This window comes from Pristiophorus japonicus, chromosome 20 (genome assembly GCF_044704955.1).
Source record: "Pristiophorus japonicus isolate sPriJap1 chromosome 20, sPriJap1.hap1, whole genome shotgun sequence".
NCBI lineage: Eukaryota > Metazoa > Chordata > Chondrichthyes > Pristiophoridae > Pristiophorus > Pristiophorus japonicus.
The window spans coordinates 94,922,335-94,940,400 of NC_091996.1; the positions used below are offsets into that span (position 1 = coordinate 94,922,335).

Here is an 18,066-nt window from a genome sequence, read left to right on the forward strand (position 1 = left end):
TTAAAGTAATCAGGGGGAGGTTTAGAGGGGATTTGAGGGGAAATTTCTTCACCCAGAGGGTGGTGGGGGTCTGGAACTCACTGCCTGAAAGGGGGGTAGAGGCAGAAACCCTCACCACATTTGGATGTGCACCTGAAGTGCCGTAACCTACAGGGCTACGGACCCAGAGCGGGAAAGTGGGATTAGGCTGGGTAGCTGTCGGCCGACACTGACACGATGGGCCGAATGGCCTCCTTCCGTGCTGTAAATTTCTCTGACAGTAAATAGGCAGAGACTGTTCCTGGGGCAGGAGGGTCGGTAACCAGAGGGACACAGATTGACGATAATCGGCGATGGAACCAGAGGGGGAGATGGGAAGAATGTTTTTACGCAGCGAGTTGTTGTGATCGGGAACGCGCTGCCTGAAAGGGCGGTGGGAGCAGATTCAATAGTAACTTTCAAACCGGGAATCGGATAAATACTTGAAGGGGAAACATTCACCGGGCTGTGGGGAAAGGGTAGGGGGCGTGGGACTGATTGGATCGCTCGCTCACAGAGCCGGCACAGGCTCGATGGGCCCAATGGCCTCCTGCGTCGTATGATGAAACATAATTGCATGTAGTATGCTGCACCTCGGCACAGAAGGGGTAATGTTGCTGCGTTTAAGTGCTAGAGTGATGCTGTTAAGCAATTGGTGGTGGCGACAAGCTTGGGCTACAGCACTGGGCCTGATAAGGACAGAAACAGGGCAGCGGCAAGCGCGGAGCAAAGTGTGTATCCCCAGCACACACACAGCACACGTCTGCGCACTTGGAAGCTGGAAATGAGCCAATTGATTTAGCGTTGGTGGAGAGGGGGGTGGCGTTAATTTAGAACTGTGCACCCTTCCACTCTGCATGAGCGCGTGGGGCTTTTTTTCCTGTGAGTGTGAGTGTGTTTGACATTTCTTAATTTAATTACTGGCATTTGCTCATTCCCAGGAATGGATTTCTGCAACTCATCAATTGTGTGTCTAAATATGACTCGGTGTCGCGACCTCTGGCGGCGCTCCCAGGGGACATCAAGCGTCTGATTCGCCCCGTGGGGGAGAGAGCTGCTCTGTACAGCACTGTTGGGATGTCTCCCCGTCCCCCTCCCACCAAACGCCACTGAGATGCAGGCATGTGGCCTCCTGTGGCTGCCCGTAATGCTGAAAGATTTATTTTGTTTTCTTTGACGTCCAGCTGCTCGTGTAGGTCAGAATCTGCTGACTTGTTCGCACTCCCCTCGCCTCTCGTCTTGTGGTTTTGAGCATGTTGCTTGCACCTGTAACGTCCGCGATTGTGCGTTTCACCAGCCAAGCTCGCACCGAGCCCCGCTCACCCATCACCCCCCGTGCTCACTGCCCCGTGTCCTAACTCACACCCAGTCCCGTTCACCCATCACCCCCAGTGCTCGCTGCCCCATGTCCTAACTCGCACCCAGTCCCGTTCACCCATCACCCCCTTTGCTCGCTGCCCCGTGTCCTAACTCGCACCCAGTCCCGTTCACCCATCACCCCCTTTGCTCGCTGCCCCGTGTCCTAACTCGCACCGAGTCCCGCTCACCCATCACCCCCTGTGCTCGCTGCCCCGTGTCCTAACTCGCACTGAGTCCCGCTCACCCATCACCCCCTGTGCTCGCTGCCCCGTGTCCTAACTCGCACCGAGTCCCGCTCACCCATCACCCCCTGTGCTCGCTGCCCCGTGTCCTAACTTGCACCGAATCCCACTCACCCATCACCCCCTGTGCTCGCTGCCCCATGTCCTAACTCGCACTGAGTCCCGCTCACCCATCACCCCCTGTGCTCGCTGCCCCGTGTCCTAACTCGCACCGAGTCCCACTCACCCATCACCCCCTGTGCTCACTGACCTACATTGGCTCCCGGTTAAGCAACTCCTCAATTTCAAAATTCTCATTCTTGTTTTCAAATCCCTCCATGGCCCTCGCCCCCTCCCTATCGCTAATCTCCTCCAGTCCCACAACCCTCGAGATGTCTGCGCTCCTCTAATTCTGCCCTCCTGAGCATCCCTGATTATAATCGCTCCACCATCGGTGGAAGTGCCATGAGATCTCTTACATTCACTCGAGACGGCTGACAGGGCCGTGGTTTATCTGAGAGTGCACAGGTCAGTCAGCATCTGAAAGGCCCTGACGGGTCCCACCTAAACGATTAAATAGCCATCCATTTCAGACACTGACCTCCTGCATGTTCCCAGCCCATTACATTTTGATTTAATTTCCCTCAATTGCAACTTTTCCTTCGCTGCCATTTGGGTGTTGGGTTTGTTCAGAAGCCAAGCGTACGACACAGTCTGGTACTTGGCAACATGCCCTTGGCTTGTCTCAGCAAGGGCAATGATGGGCCTCGGCAGTCAGTGCCCTGGGGAAACTAGGGGGTGAGCTTTTTCATTCCTTCCTGGGATGTGGGCAATGCCCAGCCTTTATTGCCCATCCCTAATCGCCCCTCGAGGAGGTGGTGGTGAGCCGCCTTCTTGAACCGCTGCAGTCCGTGTGGTGAAGGTGCTCCCACAGTGCTGTTAGAGAGGGAGTTCTGGGATTTTAACTGATAAGGGAATAAGGGGTTATGGGGAGCGGGCAGGCAAGTGGAGCTCAGTCCATGATCAGATCAGCCACGATCATACTAAATGGCGGAGCAGGCTCGAGGGGCCGAATGGTCGACTCCTGCTCCTATTTCTTATGTTCTTAATCTGACCCCAGCGACGATGAAGGAACGGCCGATATATTTCCAGGTCGGGATGGTGTGTGACTGGGAGGGGAACGTGGAGGTGGTGGTGTTCCCATGGGCCTGCTGCCCTTGTCCTTCTAGGCGGTAGAGGTGGCGGGTTTGGGTGGGGAGAGGGGGATCGATCTCCCACTCCGCAGTTGTCTCCCTTGGCGGCAGCTCGAATCCTTTCTCAATAACGATGGTCTTTTCCCCCCTCCCCACCACCAACAAGAAAACCGCATTACAGGAGAGATGTGATCGCACGAGAGAGGGTACAGAGGACATTTACCAGGATGTTGCCGGGGCTGGAGCATTTTAGCTGAGGAAAGATTGGATAGGCTGGGGTTGTTTTCTTTGGAACAGAGGAGGCGGAGGGGAGATGTTATTGAGGTGTATAATATTCAGGGGCCTGGATAGGAAGGACCCACTTCCCTTCGTCTTAAACCAGGGGGCATAGATTTAAAATAATTGGTGGAAGGGTTGGAGGGGAAATTTCTTCACCCAGTCCTGGCACCACCGAGGTTTGCTCCTCAGTAACCCCCTCTCGCTGTTTGATATCAGCGTGTGGACTGCTGTGCAACATCCCGCACCGACACCTGGGAGTCCCTGGCCAAAGACCAGTCCGCCCCAAGTGGAGGAAGTGCATCCGGGAGGGCGCTGAGCACCTCGAGTCTCGTCGCCGAGAGCGTGCAGAAACCAAGCGCAGGCAGCGGAAGGAGCATGCGGCAAACCAGTCCCACCCTCCCCTTCCCTCAACCACTGTCTGTCCCACCTGTGATGGGGACTGTGGCTCTCGTATCAGACTGTTCAGCAACCTAAGGACTCATGTTAAGAATGGAAGCAAGTCTTCCTCGATTCCGAGGGGCGGCCTAATGATGTGAATTCTGAAAGCGTGCTCTTTCTATAAAAGTGCTCCTGGCCGTCGATTGAACAGCAACTGTGCCCCCTGCAGGCCATGCCCTTGAACAGCAGCCTTACGTACCTGATGGAAATTTGTTTCTGTCCGTGCGTCTGAAATGTGTCCCAAGTGTGTGTTTTAAGTAGCAACAGTCAGTGTATCGTAAACCGTTACGATGTACTTGAAAGAACTTGCATCGTACCGCTCGGGATGTCCCAAAGCGTTTCATGGCCAATAAATGTCTCTGGTTACTCTGTACTGTGACCAGTGTTTCCATTAATTGTTTTTGGATGCGTGGCCCCTTTAAGGAGCTGCACAGCCCGATCACAGTCGAACATTGGGGCCGCCAGGCAGCTGCGTGGATGCACAGCGTAGACAGAACGTTGCTTCGAACACGCGGGCACTCGTGCCTCGATCATTTCGCCCGAGATTTACAAGGCGTGGATCGATATGTAGTTACTTTTTCTGCTGGTTGATTTTAAGAGCAGCGGTTTTGAGGCATTGAGTGAGCTCTGGCATTGTCTGCCAGCTTCCATTCTCCACTGCAAATCCAACCAGTAAATTACCACCCACAGTCTGCTCTGAACTGGTAAGATCATGGCACCGTGGCTGGCTCTGCTGCACAGGAGGGCAGGAAAAAGATTGGGAGAGCATTAGTGATAGGGGATTCAATTGTAAAGGGAATAGATAGACGTTTCTGCGGCCGCAACCGAGACCCCAGGATGTTGCCTCCCTGGTGCAAGGGTCAAGGATGTCTCGGAGCGGGTGCAGGGCGTTCTAAAAAGGGAGGGTGAACAGCCTGTTGGTCGTGGTACATATAGGTACCAACGATATAGGTTAAAAAAACGGGATGAGGTCCTACGAGATGAATTTAGGGAGCTAGCAGTTAAATTAAAAAGTAGTAATCTCAGGATTGCTACCAGTGCCACGTGCTAGTCAGAGTAGGAATCACAGAATAGCTCAGATGAGTGAGGCTTGAGGAGTGGTGCAGAAGGGAGGGATTCAAATTCCTGGGACATTGGAACTGGTTCTGGGGGAGGTGGGACCAGTACAAACCGGACGGTCTGCACCTGGGCAGGACCGGAACCAATATCCGAGTGGGAGTGTTTGCTAGTGCTGTTGGGGAGGAGTTAAACTAATATGGCAAGGAGATGGGAACCTATGCAGGGAGACAGAGGGAAATAAAATGGAGTCAGAAGCAAAAGATAGAAAGGAGAATAGTAAAAGTGGAGGGCAGAGAAACCCAAGGCAAAAAACAAAAAGGGCCACAATACAGCAAAATTCTAAAGGGGCAAAGTGTGTTTTTAAAAAAAACAAGCCTGCAGGCTCTGTGCCTCAATGTGAGGAGTATTCGGAATAAGGTGGACGAATTAACAGCGCAGGTAACAGTTAACGGATATGATGTAATTGGCATCAGGGCGACATGGCTCCAGGGTGACCAAGGCTGGGAACTCAACATCCAGGGGTATTCAACATTTAGGAAGGATAGACAGAAAGGAAAAGGAGGTGGGGTGACGTTGCTGGTTAAAGAGGAAATTAATGCAATTGTAAGGAGGGACATTAGCCTGGATGATGTGGAATCGGTATGGGTGGAGCTGCGGAATTCCAAAGGGCAGAAAACGCTAGTGAGAGTTGTATACAGACCACCAAACAGTAGTAGTGAGGTTGGGGACAGCATCAAACAAGAAATAAGGGATGTGTGCAATAAAGGTACAGCAGTAATCATGGGCGACTTTAATCTACACATTGATTGGGCTAACCAAACTGGTAACAATGCGGTGGAGGAGGATTTCCTGGAGTGTATTAGGGATGGATTTCTAGACCAATATGTTGAGGAACCAACTAGAGAGCTGGCCATCCTAGACTGGGTGATGTGTAATTAGCAATCTTGTGCGAGGCCCCTTGAGGAAAAGTGACCATAATATGGTAGAATTCCTTAAGATGGAGAGTGACAAAGTTAATTCGGAAACTAAGGTCCTAAACTTAAGGAAAGGTAACTTTGACGGTTTGAGGTGTGAATTGGTTAGAATAGACTGGCAGAGGATACTTAAAGGGTTGACGGTGGATAGGCAATGGCAAACATTTAAAGATCACATGGATAAACTTCAGCAATTGTACATCCCTGTCTGGAGTAAAAATAAAATGGGGAAGGTGGCTCAACCATGGCTAATAAAGGAAATTAAGGATAGTGTTAAAGCCAAGGAAGAGGCATATAAATTGGCTAGAAAAAGCAACAAACCTGAGGACTGGGAGAAATTTAGAATTCAACAGAGGCGGACTAAGGGTTTAATTAGGAGGGGGGAAATAGAGTATGAGAGGAAGCTTGCAGGGAATATAAAAACTGACTGCAAAAGCTTCTATAGATATGTGAAGAGAAAAAGATTAAAGAAGACAAACGTAGGTTCCTTGCTGTCAGATTCAGGTGAATGGGGAACAAAGAAGTGGCAGACCAATTGAACCAATACTTTGGTTCTGTCTTCACGAAGGAAGATACAAATAAACTTCCGAAGGTACTAGGGGACAGTGGGTCTAGTGAGAAGGAGTAGCTGAAGGATATCCTTATTAGACAGGAAATTGTGTTAGGGAAATTGATGGGATTGAAGGCCGATAAATCCCCGGGGCCTGATGGTCTGCATCCCAGAGTACTTAAGGAAGTGGCCCTAGAAATAGTGGATGCATTGGTGATCATTTTCCAACAGTCTATCGACTCTGGATCAGTTCCTATGGACTGGAAGGAAGCTAATGTAACACCACTTTTTAAAAAAGATGGGAGAGAGAAAACGGGTAATTATAGACCGGTTAGCCTGACATCAGTAGTGGGGAAAATGTTGGAATCAATCATTAAGGATGAAATAGCAGCGCATTTGGAATGCAGTGACAGGATCGGTCCAAGTCAGCATGGATTTATGAAAGGGAAATCCTGCTTGATGAATCTTCTGGAATTTTTTGAGAATGTAACTAGCAGAGTGGACAAGGGAGAACCAGTGGATGTGATGTATTTGGACTTTCAAAAGGCTTTTGACAAGGTCCCGCACAAGAGATTGGTGTACAAAATCAAAGCACATGGTATTAGGGGTAATATACTGACGTGGATAGAGAACTGGTTGGTTGTTAGGAAGCAGAGAGTCGGGATAAACGGGTCCTTTTCAGAATGGCAGACAGTGACTAGTGGGGTGCCGCAGGGCTCAGTGCTGGGACCCTAGCTCTTTACAATATACATTAACGATTTGGATGAAGGAATTGAGTGTAATATCTCCAAGTTTGCGGATGACACTAAGCTGGGTGGCGCTGTGAGGAGGACGCTAAGAGGCTGCAGGGTATCTTGGACAGGTTAGGTGAGTGGGCAAAATCATGGCAGATTCAGTATAATGTGGATAATAGTGAGGTTATCCATTTTGGGGGCAAAAACACGAAGGCAGAATATTATCTGAATGACGGCAGACGAGGAAAAGGGGAGGTGCAACGAGACCTGGGTGTCATGGTTTATCAGTCACTGAAAGTGGGCACGCAGGTACATCAGGCGGTAAAGAAGGTAAATGGTATGTTGGCCTTCATAGCTAGGGGATTTGAATATAGGAGTAGGGAGGTCTTAGTGCAGCTCTACTGGGCCTTAGTGAGGCCTCACCTGGAATATTGTGTTCAGTTTTGGTCTCCTAGTCTGAGGAAAGACGTTCTTGCTATTGAGGGAGTGCAGCGAAGGTTCACCAGACTGATTCCCGGGATGGCTGGGCTGTCATGAGGAGAGACTGGATCAACTGGGCCTGTATTCACTGGAGTTTAGAAGGATGAGAGAGGATCTCATAGAAACATATAAAATTCTGATGGGACTGGACAGGTTAGATGCAGGAAGAATGTTCCCGATGTTGGGGAAGTCCAGAACCAGGGGTCACAATCTAAGGATAAGGGGTAGGCCATTTAGGACCGAGATGAGGAGAAACTTCTTCACCCAGAGAGTGGTGAACCTGTGGAATTCCCGACCACAGTCGTTGAGGCCAGTTCGTTGGATATATTCAAAAGGGAGTTAGATGTGGCCCTTACGGTTAAAGGGATCAAGGGGTATGGAGAGAAAGCAGGAAAGGGGTACTGAGGGAATAATCAGCCATAACCTTATTGAATGTGTTTCTATATTTCGAGCGGGTGATAACTGTCTTTGGACCGTGAGAGCCATGGCTCAGTGGGTAGTGCCCTCGCCTTGAGCCAGAAAGTCGTGGATTCGAGTCCCACTCCAGAGACTCGAGCGCAAAAATCTAGGCTGACACCCAAGTGCAGTACTGAGGGAGCGCCGCGCTGTCGGAGGGGCGGCGCTGAGGGAGCGCCGCGCTGTCGGAGGGGCACTACTGAGGGAGCGCCGCGCTGTCGGAGGGGCACTACTGAGTGAGCGCCGCACTGTCGGAGGGGCAGTACTGAGGGAGCGCCGCACTGTCGGAGCGGCAGTACTGAGGGAGCGCCGCGCTGTCGAAGGTTCCGACTTTCAGATGTGACATTAAACCGAAGCCCAGTCTGCCCCCTCGGGTGGACGCAAAAGATCGCGAGGTACGACTTCGAGTCGTACTTAGAGTATGGGAGTTCTCCCCGGTGTCCTGGGGCCAATATTTATCCCTCAACCAGCATCACTAAAAGCAGATTATCTGGACATTCTCACATTGCTGATTGTGGGAGCTTGCTGGACTTTAATTGTTTGCCACGTTTCCTACATTACATCGGTGGTGAAAGGCACTGTAGAAATCTGTCTTTCTTTCTGAGCACTGCTGGCAAGTGCAAGTGCCTGGCCACCAGGATTGGCATGGGCAAACCTAAACTTGCTCACAAAGGAAGAACGATCAGCTGGACACAGTACTGAAGGACAGTCAGTGGTATGGAACTGTATGTCACTGAGCAAGCCTTGCCTTCAGGAGCAGAGAGTAAAAATTGTGGGATTGTGGGGGTGGGGGGGTTAAACTGTTCGATTGCTTGTTTAATTTTTTCATACTTGTTCCTGTGCCGCCCCCCCCCCCGGCAGGAGGTGGAGCAGCTGCGAATGGAGAGACTGCAGATAGATGAGCAACTGCGACAGATCGGCATGGGATATCGGCCCCTGTCTAACCGCGCAGACAAGGAGCGTGGCTACACGACCGATGACAGCACCGCCTCCTCCATGCACAGCTCGCGGTCCTACAGCGGCCGAGGGCGCGGCCGGCGAGGTTCGTGTCTGCTAACCTGATGTTTACCTTCTTGAGACGCGTCGGGTCATTTGACTTTTTTCTTTACTGCGCAGCTTCAGTTTTGCCTTTTTTTTTATAAAGTCAAATATCATTTTTTTTTTAGTTCGTTCGTGGGATGTGGGTGTTGCTGGCAAGGCCGGCATTTATTGCCCATCCCTAATTGCCCCTCGAGAAGGTGGTGGTGAGCCGCCGCCTTGAACCGCTGCAGTCCGTGTGGTGAAGGTGCTCCCACAGTGCTGTTAGGGAGGGAGTTCCAGGATTGTGACCCAGCGACGATGAAGGAACGGCCGATATATTTCCAAGTCGGGATGGTGTGTGACTGGGAGGGGAACGTGGAGGTGGTGGTGTTCCCATGCCCCTGCTGCCCTTGTCCTTCTAGGCGGTAGAGGTCGCGGGTTTGGGAGGTGCTGCCGAAGAAGCCTTGGCGAGTTGCTGCAGTGCATCTTGTAGATGGTACACACTGCAGCCACGGTGCGCCGGTGGTGGAGGGAGTGAGTGTTGAAGGTGGTGGAGGGAGTGAATGTTGAATCTCCAATTCTGGGCCTCTTGAACATCCCTCGATTTCCATCGCTCCACCATCGGTGGCCGTGCCTTCAGCTGCCTGGATCATTACCTCTGGAACTCCCTCCCTAAACCTCCCCGCCTCTCTCTCTCTTCCTTCAAGACGCTCCTTGGAACTGACCTTTTTGACTCCGCTTTTGGTCACCTGTCCTAATATCTCCTTATGTGGCTCGGGGTGTCACAGCTTGCCTGATAATCGTTCCTGTGATGTACCTTGGGACGATAAACGCAAGCTGCTGTTGTCATCGAATCCATCGCAGCTCCTCGCGTGCTTTGTTTAATCCCCCCCCACCCGGTTCCACCCTGTCCCCTGCTGCCTCAGCTCATTCTCCATCTGCACCCCCGGTCGGTGAGCATCGATGCCGTTCCCGGGCTGGGAGTGTCGGCCTAGGTTACAGGCTCCGACCCCGGAGTGGGGCTTTAACCCGGGGCCTGGCTCCGAGTGTGAGCCCCACCCACTGAGCCACACTGCCAGCTGAAGGAGAATGCGGGGGAGAGAGCTGGTGAATGATGTTGGGGGGGGCCTTGCACTGACTTTCTCAGTGGCTTGTTTGGCAGCTCGTGCTCGAAAGCCCCTCACCATGTTTGAACACAAGAACATCAGAAATAGGAGTCGGCCATTCGGCCCCTCGAGCCTGCTCCGCCATTTAATACCATCATGGCTGATCCGATCATGGACTCAGCACCACTTCCCCATCCGCTCCCCATAACCCTTCACTTCCTTATCGCTCAAACATCTGTCTATCTCCGCCTTGAATATATTCAATGGCCCGGCTTCCACAGCTCTCTTGGGCAGAGAATTCCATAAATTTACAACCCTCGGAGAAGAAATTCCTCCATCTCCATTTTAAATGGGCGGCCCCTTATTCTGAGACCATGTCCCCTAGTTTTAGTTTCCCCTATGGGTGAAAATATCCTCTCTGCATCCACCTTGTCGAGCCCCTCAATCTTATGTTTCGATAAGATCACCTCTCATTCTTCTGAACTCCAATGGGTATAGGCTCAACCTTTCCTCATAAGTCAACCCCCTCATTTCCAGAATCAACCGAGTGAACCTTCTCTGAGCTGCCTCCAATGCAAGTATATCCTTCCTTAAATACGGAGACCAAAACTGCACGCAATACTCCAGGTGTGGCCTCACCAATACCCTGTACAGTTGTAGCAAGACTTCTCTGCTTTTATACTCCATCCCCCTTGCAATAAAGGCCAAAATTCCATTGGCCTTCCTGATCACTTGCTGTACCTACATACTAAGTTTGTGTGTTTCATGTACAAGGACCCCCAGGTCCCTCTGTACTGAAGCACTTTGCAATCTTTCTCCGTTTAAATAATTTGGCGCTTCTATTTTTCCTGCCAAAGTGGATAACCTCACATTTTCCCACATTATACTCCATCTGCCAAATTTTTGCGCACTCACTTAGCCTGTCTATATCCCTTTGCAGATTTTTTGTGTCCTCCTCACAACTTGCTCTCCCACCCATCTTTGTATCGTCAGCAAACTTGGCTACATTACACTCGGTCCCTTCATCCAAGTCATTAATATAGATTGTAAATAGTTGGGGTCCCAGCACTGATCCCTGCGGTACCCCACTAGTCACTGTTTGCCAACCGGAAAATTATCCATTTATCCCGACTCTCTGTTTTCTGTTAGTTAGCCAATCCTCTATCCATGCTAATATATTGCCCCCAACTCTGTGAACTTTTATCTTGTGCAGTAACCTTTTATGTGGCACCTTGTCAAATGCCTTCTGGAAATCCAAATACACCACATCCACTGGTTCCCCCTTGTCCACCCTACTTCTTACTTGAAGAATTCCAGCTAAAACCATGCTGACTCTGCTTGATTGAATTATGCTTTTCCAAATGTCCTGCTACTGCTTCCTTAATAATGGACTCCAGCTTTTTCCTAACGACAGATGTTAGGCTAACTGGTCTGTAGTTTCCTGCTTTCTGTCTGCCTCCTTTTTTAAATAGGGGCGTTACATTTGCGGTTTTCCAATCTGCTGGGACCACCCCAGAATCCAGGGAATTTTAGTAGATTACAACCAATGCATCCACTATCTCTGCAGCCACTTCTATTAAAACCCTAGGATGCATGCCATCAGGTCCCGGAGATTTGTCCAACTTTAGTCCCGTTATTTTACCGAGTACTAATTCTTTACGGAGTGCTGCACTGTTGGAGGTGCCGTCGTTTAGATGAGACGTTAAACCGAGGCCCCGTCTGCCCTCGCAGATTAACGTATAAAATCCCGTGGCACAATTTCAAAGAAGAGCAGGGGGAGTTCTCCCCAGTGTCCTGGGGCCAATATTTAGCTCTCAATCAACATAACAAAAAAACAGATTATCTGGTCATTATCACATTGTTGTTTGTGGGAGCTTGCTGTGCACAAATTGACTGCCACGTTTCCTGCATTACAACAGTGACCACACTCCAAAAGTACTTCATTGGCTGTAAAGCAAATCACTCCATGGACTTTCCCCTCCGTCTCTAATCTTTTTCAGCCTCCCAATCCCACAAGATGTCTGCGCTCCTCAAATTCTGGCCTCTCGAACGTCCCTCGTTACAATCGCCCAACCATCGGTGGCCGTGCCTTCTGTTACCTGGGCCCCAAGCTCTGGAACTCCCTCGCTACCTCTCCCTCCTCCGTTAAGACGCTCCTGAAAACCTCCCTCTTTAAACAAGCTTTTGATCATGTGCCTTAATGTCTTCTGTGGCTCGGTGTCAAATTTACCGGTTTGTCTGTAACACTGTTGTTTAGCGCCTCGGGACATTTTCCTACGTTAAAGGTGCAATATAAATACAAGTCATTATTATTTTAAAGCGCTTTGAGACGTCCGGTGGTTGTGAAAGGCGCTATATAAATCCAAGTTTTTTTTTAATGCCTGACTTGTCCTCGCTGCAGATACCAACTCCGACTTCTCCAACGCTTCCGAGACGGAGTCTGAGCGCAGGGATGAGCTGAGTGACTGGTCGCTGGGCCATGCAGACGAGGACCGTGATCGGGATCGCAGGCAGGGCTCGGACACTAACCGCAGGAGGCCGACCGGAGGTCCTGGCAGAGGGGGTCCTCCCTCCGGGAGAGGTCGCGGCGGGGGGCGAGGTGGGACTTCCTCAATCAGTGCAGGTAACCGCAGCTGTTCAGAAAAACTCCCGAAACTTCCAGTCGGATTTGTGAGCGTTGTTAACTGAAAGTTTTATTTCGGGGTGACTGGCGTGGGCGATAAAGCAGCGGTGTTTCTCTGAGCGGTAGTGGCAGACTATCCCACCCGCTCTCGAGTGGGGTGTGTTCTCCTGTGAGGAAGAGAATTACAGTCTGCAGAACCGGAAAAATCTTCCGGAAACCTGGAATGCTTTCCCCCCCCCCCCCCCCCGCCCCCCCCGGCAGAAAGCTGTTGAGATTGGGTGCCAATTGAAAATGTCAAAACTGAGCATGGCTGGATCGCTGTTTGCTAAGGGCATTAACGGTGATTGAACCACAGCGGGTGGATGGAGTTGGGATACAGAGCAGCCGTGATCTGATTGAATATCGGGAACTGGCTCGAGCGGCTGAATGGCCTCCTCCTGTTCCGATGTTCTGGAGCTAGGAGCTAAATTTAAAAAGTAGGACCTCAAAAGTAGTAATCTCGGGATTGCTACCAGTGCCACGTGCTAGTCAGAGTACGAATCGCAGGATAGCTCAGATGAATATGTGGCTTGAGCAGTGGTGCAGCAGGGAGGGATTCAAATTCCTGGGGCATTGGGACCAGTACAAACCGGACAGTCTGCACCTGGGCAGGACCGGAACCAATGTCCTAGGGGGAGTGTTTGCTAGTGCTGTTGGGGAGGATTTCAACTAATATGGCAGGGGAATGGGAACCAATGCAGGGAGACAGAGAGGGAAACAAAAAGGAGGCAAAAGCAAAAGACAGAAAGGAGATGAGGAAAAGTGGAGGGCAGAGAAACCCAAGGCAAAGAACAAAAAGGGCCACTGTACAGCAAAATTCTAAAAGGACAAAGGGTGTTAAAAAAACAAGCCTGAAGGCTTTGTGTCTTAATGCAAGGAGTATCCGCAATAAGGTGGATGAATTAACTGTGCAAATAGATGTTAACAAATATGATGTGATTGGGATTACGGAGACGTGGCTCCAGGATGATCAGGGCTGGGAACTCAACATCCAGGGGTATTCAACATTCAGGAAGGATAGAATAAAAGGAAAAGGAGGTGGGGTAGCATTGCTGGTGAAAGAGGAGATTAATGCAATAGTTAGGAAAGACATTAGCTTGGATGATGTGGAATCTATATGGGTAGAGCTGCAGAACACCAAAGGGCAAAAAACGTTAGGAGTTGTGTACAGACCTCCAAACAGTAGTAGGGATGTTGGGGAGGGCATCAAACAGGAAATTAGGGGTGCATGCAATAAAGGTGTAACAGTTATAATGGGTGACTTTAATATGCACATAGATTGGGCTAGCCAAACTGGAAGCAATATGGTGGAAGAGGATTTCCTGGAGTGCATAAGGGATGGTTTTCTAGACCAATATGTAGAGGAACCAACTAGGGGGGAGGCCATCTTAGACTGGGTGTTGTGTAATGAGAGAGGATTAATTAGCAATCTCATTGTGCGAGGCCCCTTGGGGAAGAGTGACCATAATATGGTGGAATTCTGCATTAGGATGGAGAATGAAACAGTTAATTCAGAGACCATGGTCCAGAACTTAAAGAAGGGTAACTTTGAAGGTATGAGGCGTGAATTGGCTAGGATAGATTGGCGAATGATACTTAGGGGGTTGACTGTGGATGGGCAATGTCAGACATTTAGAGACCGCATGGATGAATTACAACAATTGTACATTCCTGTCTGGCGTAAAAATAAAAAAGGGAAGGTGGCTCAACCGTGGCTATCTAGGGAAATCAGGGATAGTATTAAAGCCAAGGAAGTGGCATACAAATTGGCCAGAAATAGCAGCGAACCCGGGGACTGGGAGAAATTTAGAACTCAGCAGAGGAGGACAAAGAGTTTGATTAGGGCAGGGAAAATGGAGTACGAGAAGAAGCTTGCAGGGAACATTAAGGCGGATTGCAAAAGTTTCTATAGATATGTAAAGAGAATAAAGGTTAGTAAAGACAAACATAGGTCCCCTGCAGTCAGAATCAGGGGAAGTCATAACGGGGAACAAAGAAATGGCAGACCAATTGAACAAGTACTTTGGTTCGGTATTCACTAAGGAGGACACAAACAACCTTCCGGATATAAAAGGGGTCAGAGGGTCTAGTAAGGAGGGGGAACTGAGGGAAATCTTTATTAGTCGGGAAATTGTGTTGGGGAAAGCCGATAAATCCCCAGGGCCTGATGGTCTGCATCCCAGAGTACTTAAGGAGGTGGCCTTGGAAATAGCGGATGCATTGACACTCATTTTCCAACATTCCATTGACTCTGGATCAGTTCCTATCGAGTGGAGGGTAGCCAATGTAACCCCACTTTTTAAAAAAGGAGGGAGAGAGAAAACGGGGAATTATAGACCGGTTAGCCTGACCTCAGTAGTGGGTAAAATGATGGAATCAATTATTAAGGATGTCATAGCAGCGCATTTGGAAAATGGTGACATGATAGGTCCAAGTCAGCATGGATTTGTGAAAGGGAAATCATGCTTGACAAATCTTCTGGAATTTTTTGAGGATGTTTCCAGTAAAGTGGACAAAGGAGAACCAGTTGATGTGGTATATTTGGACTTTCAGAAGGCTTTCGACAAGGTCCCACACAAGAGATTAATGTGCAAAGTTAAAGCACATGGGATTGGGGGTAGTGTGCTGACGTGGATTGAGAACTGGTTGTCAGACAGGAAGCAAAAGAGTAGGAGTAAACGGGTACTTTTCAGAATGGCAGGCAGTGACTAGTGGGGTGCCGCAAGGTTCTGTGCTGGGGCCCCAGCTGTTTACATTGTACATTAATGATTTAGACGAGGGGATTAAATGCAGTATCTCCAAATTTGCGGATGACACTAAGTTGGGTGGCAGTGTGAGCTGCGAGGAGGATGCTATGAGGCTGCAGGGAGACTTGGATAGGTTAGGTGAGTGGGCAAATGCATGGCAGATGAAGTATAATGTGGATAAATGTGAGGTTATCCACTTTGGTGGTAAAAACTAGAGAGACAGACTATTATCTGAATGGTGACAGATTAGGAAAAGGGGAGGTGCAACGAGACCTGGGTGTCATGGTACATCAGTCATTGAAGGTTGGCATGCAGGTACAGCAGGCGGTTAAGAAAGCAAATGGCATGTTGGCCTTTATAGCGAGGGGATTTGAGTACAGGGGCAGGGAGGTGTTGCTACAGTTGTACAGGGCCTTGGTGAGGCCACACCTGGAGTATTGTGTACAGTTTTGGTCTCCTAACTTGAGGAAGGACATTCTTGCTATTGAGGGAGTGCAGCGAAGATTCAGCAGACTGATTCCCAGGATGGTGGGACTGACCTATCAAAGACTGGATCAACTGGGCTTGTATTCACTGGAGTTCAGAAGAATGAGAGGGGACCTCATGGAAACGTTTAGAATTCTGACGGGTTTAGACAGGTTAGATGCAGGAAGAATGTTCCCAATGTTGGGGAAGTCCAGAACCAGGGGTCACAGTCTAAGGATAAGGGGTAAGCCATTTAGGACCGAGATGAGGAGAAAGTTCTTCACCCAGAGAGTGGTGAACCTGTGGAATTCTCTACCACAGAAAGTTGTTGAGGCCAATTCACTAAATATATTCAAAAGGGAGTTAGATGAAGTTCTTACTACTCGGGGGATCAAGGGGTATGGCGAGAAAGCAGGAAGGGGGTACTGAAGTTTTATGTTCAGCCATGAACTCATTGAATGGCGGTGCAGGCTAGAAGGGCTGACTGGCCTGCTCCTGCACCTATTTTCTATGTTTCTATGATCCCCCAGTACCAACCTTCCTTAAGCACAAAGTTTGTCCAAAGTCTGTGGTGCCCACCCCCCCTCCCTTTACTTTAAAAAGAATTGTTTTCGAGAGGACAGTCCGATGATCATGCCCATCACATGGTGCTTGACAATCGCTTGTAGCAGATGAGCAGATGTCAAATGATTTGAGGTGTGGCTCTGCCCCTGAGTAACCTGGATATGCTCGCCATTCTCTCACGGGGTCAGATCAGATGGTGGCTGATTGGCTTGTTTGATATCCTTCCTGAGTAACAGCCCTGCTGTTGACGGGAAGAGCTGGGAGTTATATAGTGCCTTCTAATGTACAAAGCCTACTTCTAATGTACAATCCCCAGGGCCTGATGGACTGCATCCCAGAGTACTTGAGGAGGTGGCCTTGGAAATAGCGGATGCATTGACACTCATTTTCCAACATTCCATAGACTCTGGATCAGTTCCTATCGAGTGGAGGGTAGCCAATGTAACCCCACTTTTTAAAAAAGGAGGGAGAGAGAAAACAGGGAATTATAGACCGGTCAGCCTGACATCGGTAGTGGGTAAAATGATGGAATCAATTATTAAGGATGTCATAGCAGCGCATTTGGAAAATGGTGACATGATAGGTCCAAGTCAGCATGGATTTGTGAAAGGGAAATCATGCTTGACAAATCTTCTGGAATTTTTTGAGGATGTTTCCAGTAGAGTGGACAAGGGAGAACCAGTTGATGTGGTATATTTGGACTTTCAGAAGGCTTTCGACAAGGTCCCACACAAGAGATTAATGCGCAAAGTTAAAGCACATGGGATTGGGGGTAGTGTACTGACGTGGATTGAGAACTGGTTGTCAGACAGGAAGCAAAGAGTAGGAGTAAATGGGTACTTTTCAGAATGGCAGGCAGTGACTAGTGGGGTACCGCAAGGTTCTGTGCTGGGGCCCCAGCTGTTTACATTGTACATTAATGATTTAGACGAGGGGATTAAATGTAGTATCTCCAAGTTTGCGGATGACACTAAGTTGGGTGGCAGAGTGAGCTGCGAGGAGGATGCTATGAGGCTGCAGAGCGACTTGGATAGGTTAGGTGAGTGGGCAAATGCATGGCAGATGAAGTATAATGTGGATAAATGTGAGGTTATCCACTTTGGTTGTAAAAACAGAGAGACAGACTATTATCTGAATGGTGACAGATTAGGAAAAGGGGAGGTGCAACGAGACCTGGGTGTCATGGTACATCAGTCATTGAAGGTTGGCATGCAGGTACAGCAGGCGGTTAAGAAAGCAAATGGCATGTTGGCCTTCATAGCGAGGGGATTTGAGGACAGGGAGGTGTTGCTACAGTTGTACAGGGCCTTGGTGAGGCCACACCTGGAGTATTGTGTACAGTTTTGGTCTCCTAACCTGAGGAAGGACATTCTTGCTATTGAGGGAGTGCAGCGAAGGTTCACCAGACTGATTCCCGGGATGGCGGGACTGACCTATCAAGAAAGACTGGATCAACTGGGCTTGTATTCACTGGAGTTCAGAAGAATGAGAGGGGACCTCATAGAAACGTTTAAAATTCTGACGGGGTTAGACAGGTTAGATGCAGGAAGAATGTTCCCAATGTTGGGGTTAGTCCAGAACCAGGGGTCACAGTCTAAGGATAAGGGGTAAGCCATTTAGGACCGAGATGAGGAGAAATTTCTTCACCCAGAGAGTGGTGAACCTGTGGAATTCTCTACCACAGAAAGTAGCTGAGGCCAATTCACTAAATATATTCAAAAGGGAGTTAGATGAAGTCCTT

General features: G+C 49.5%; 1 protein-coding gene across 2 annotated transcripts in view; it reads left to right on the top strand.

Moving 5' to 3' along the window:
- The window catches only part of LOC139232709 (RNA-binding protein FXR1-like), a 96,496-nt gene that overhangs the window by 69,813 nt on the left and 8,617 nt on the right, over positions 1 to 18,066 (top strand). For both annotated transcript variants that reach the window (XM_070863194.1, XM_070863195.1), the window contains exons 12-13: positions 8,623 to 8,803; positions 12,289 to 12,510. In XM_070863194.1, the coding sequence (XP_070719295.1) occupies positions 8,623 to 8,803; positions 12,289 to 12,510 (403 nt within the window). The remainder of the gene's footprint in view (positions 1 to 8,622; positions 8,804 to 12,288; positions 12,511 to 18,066) is intronic.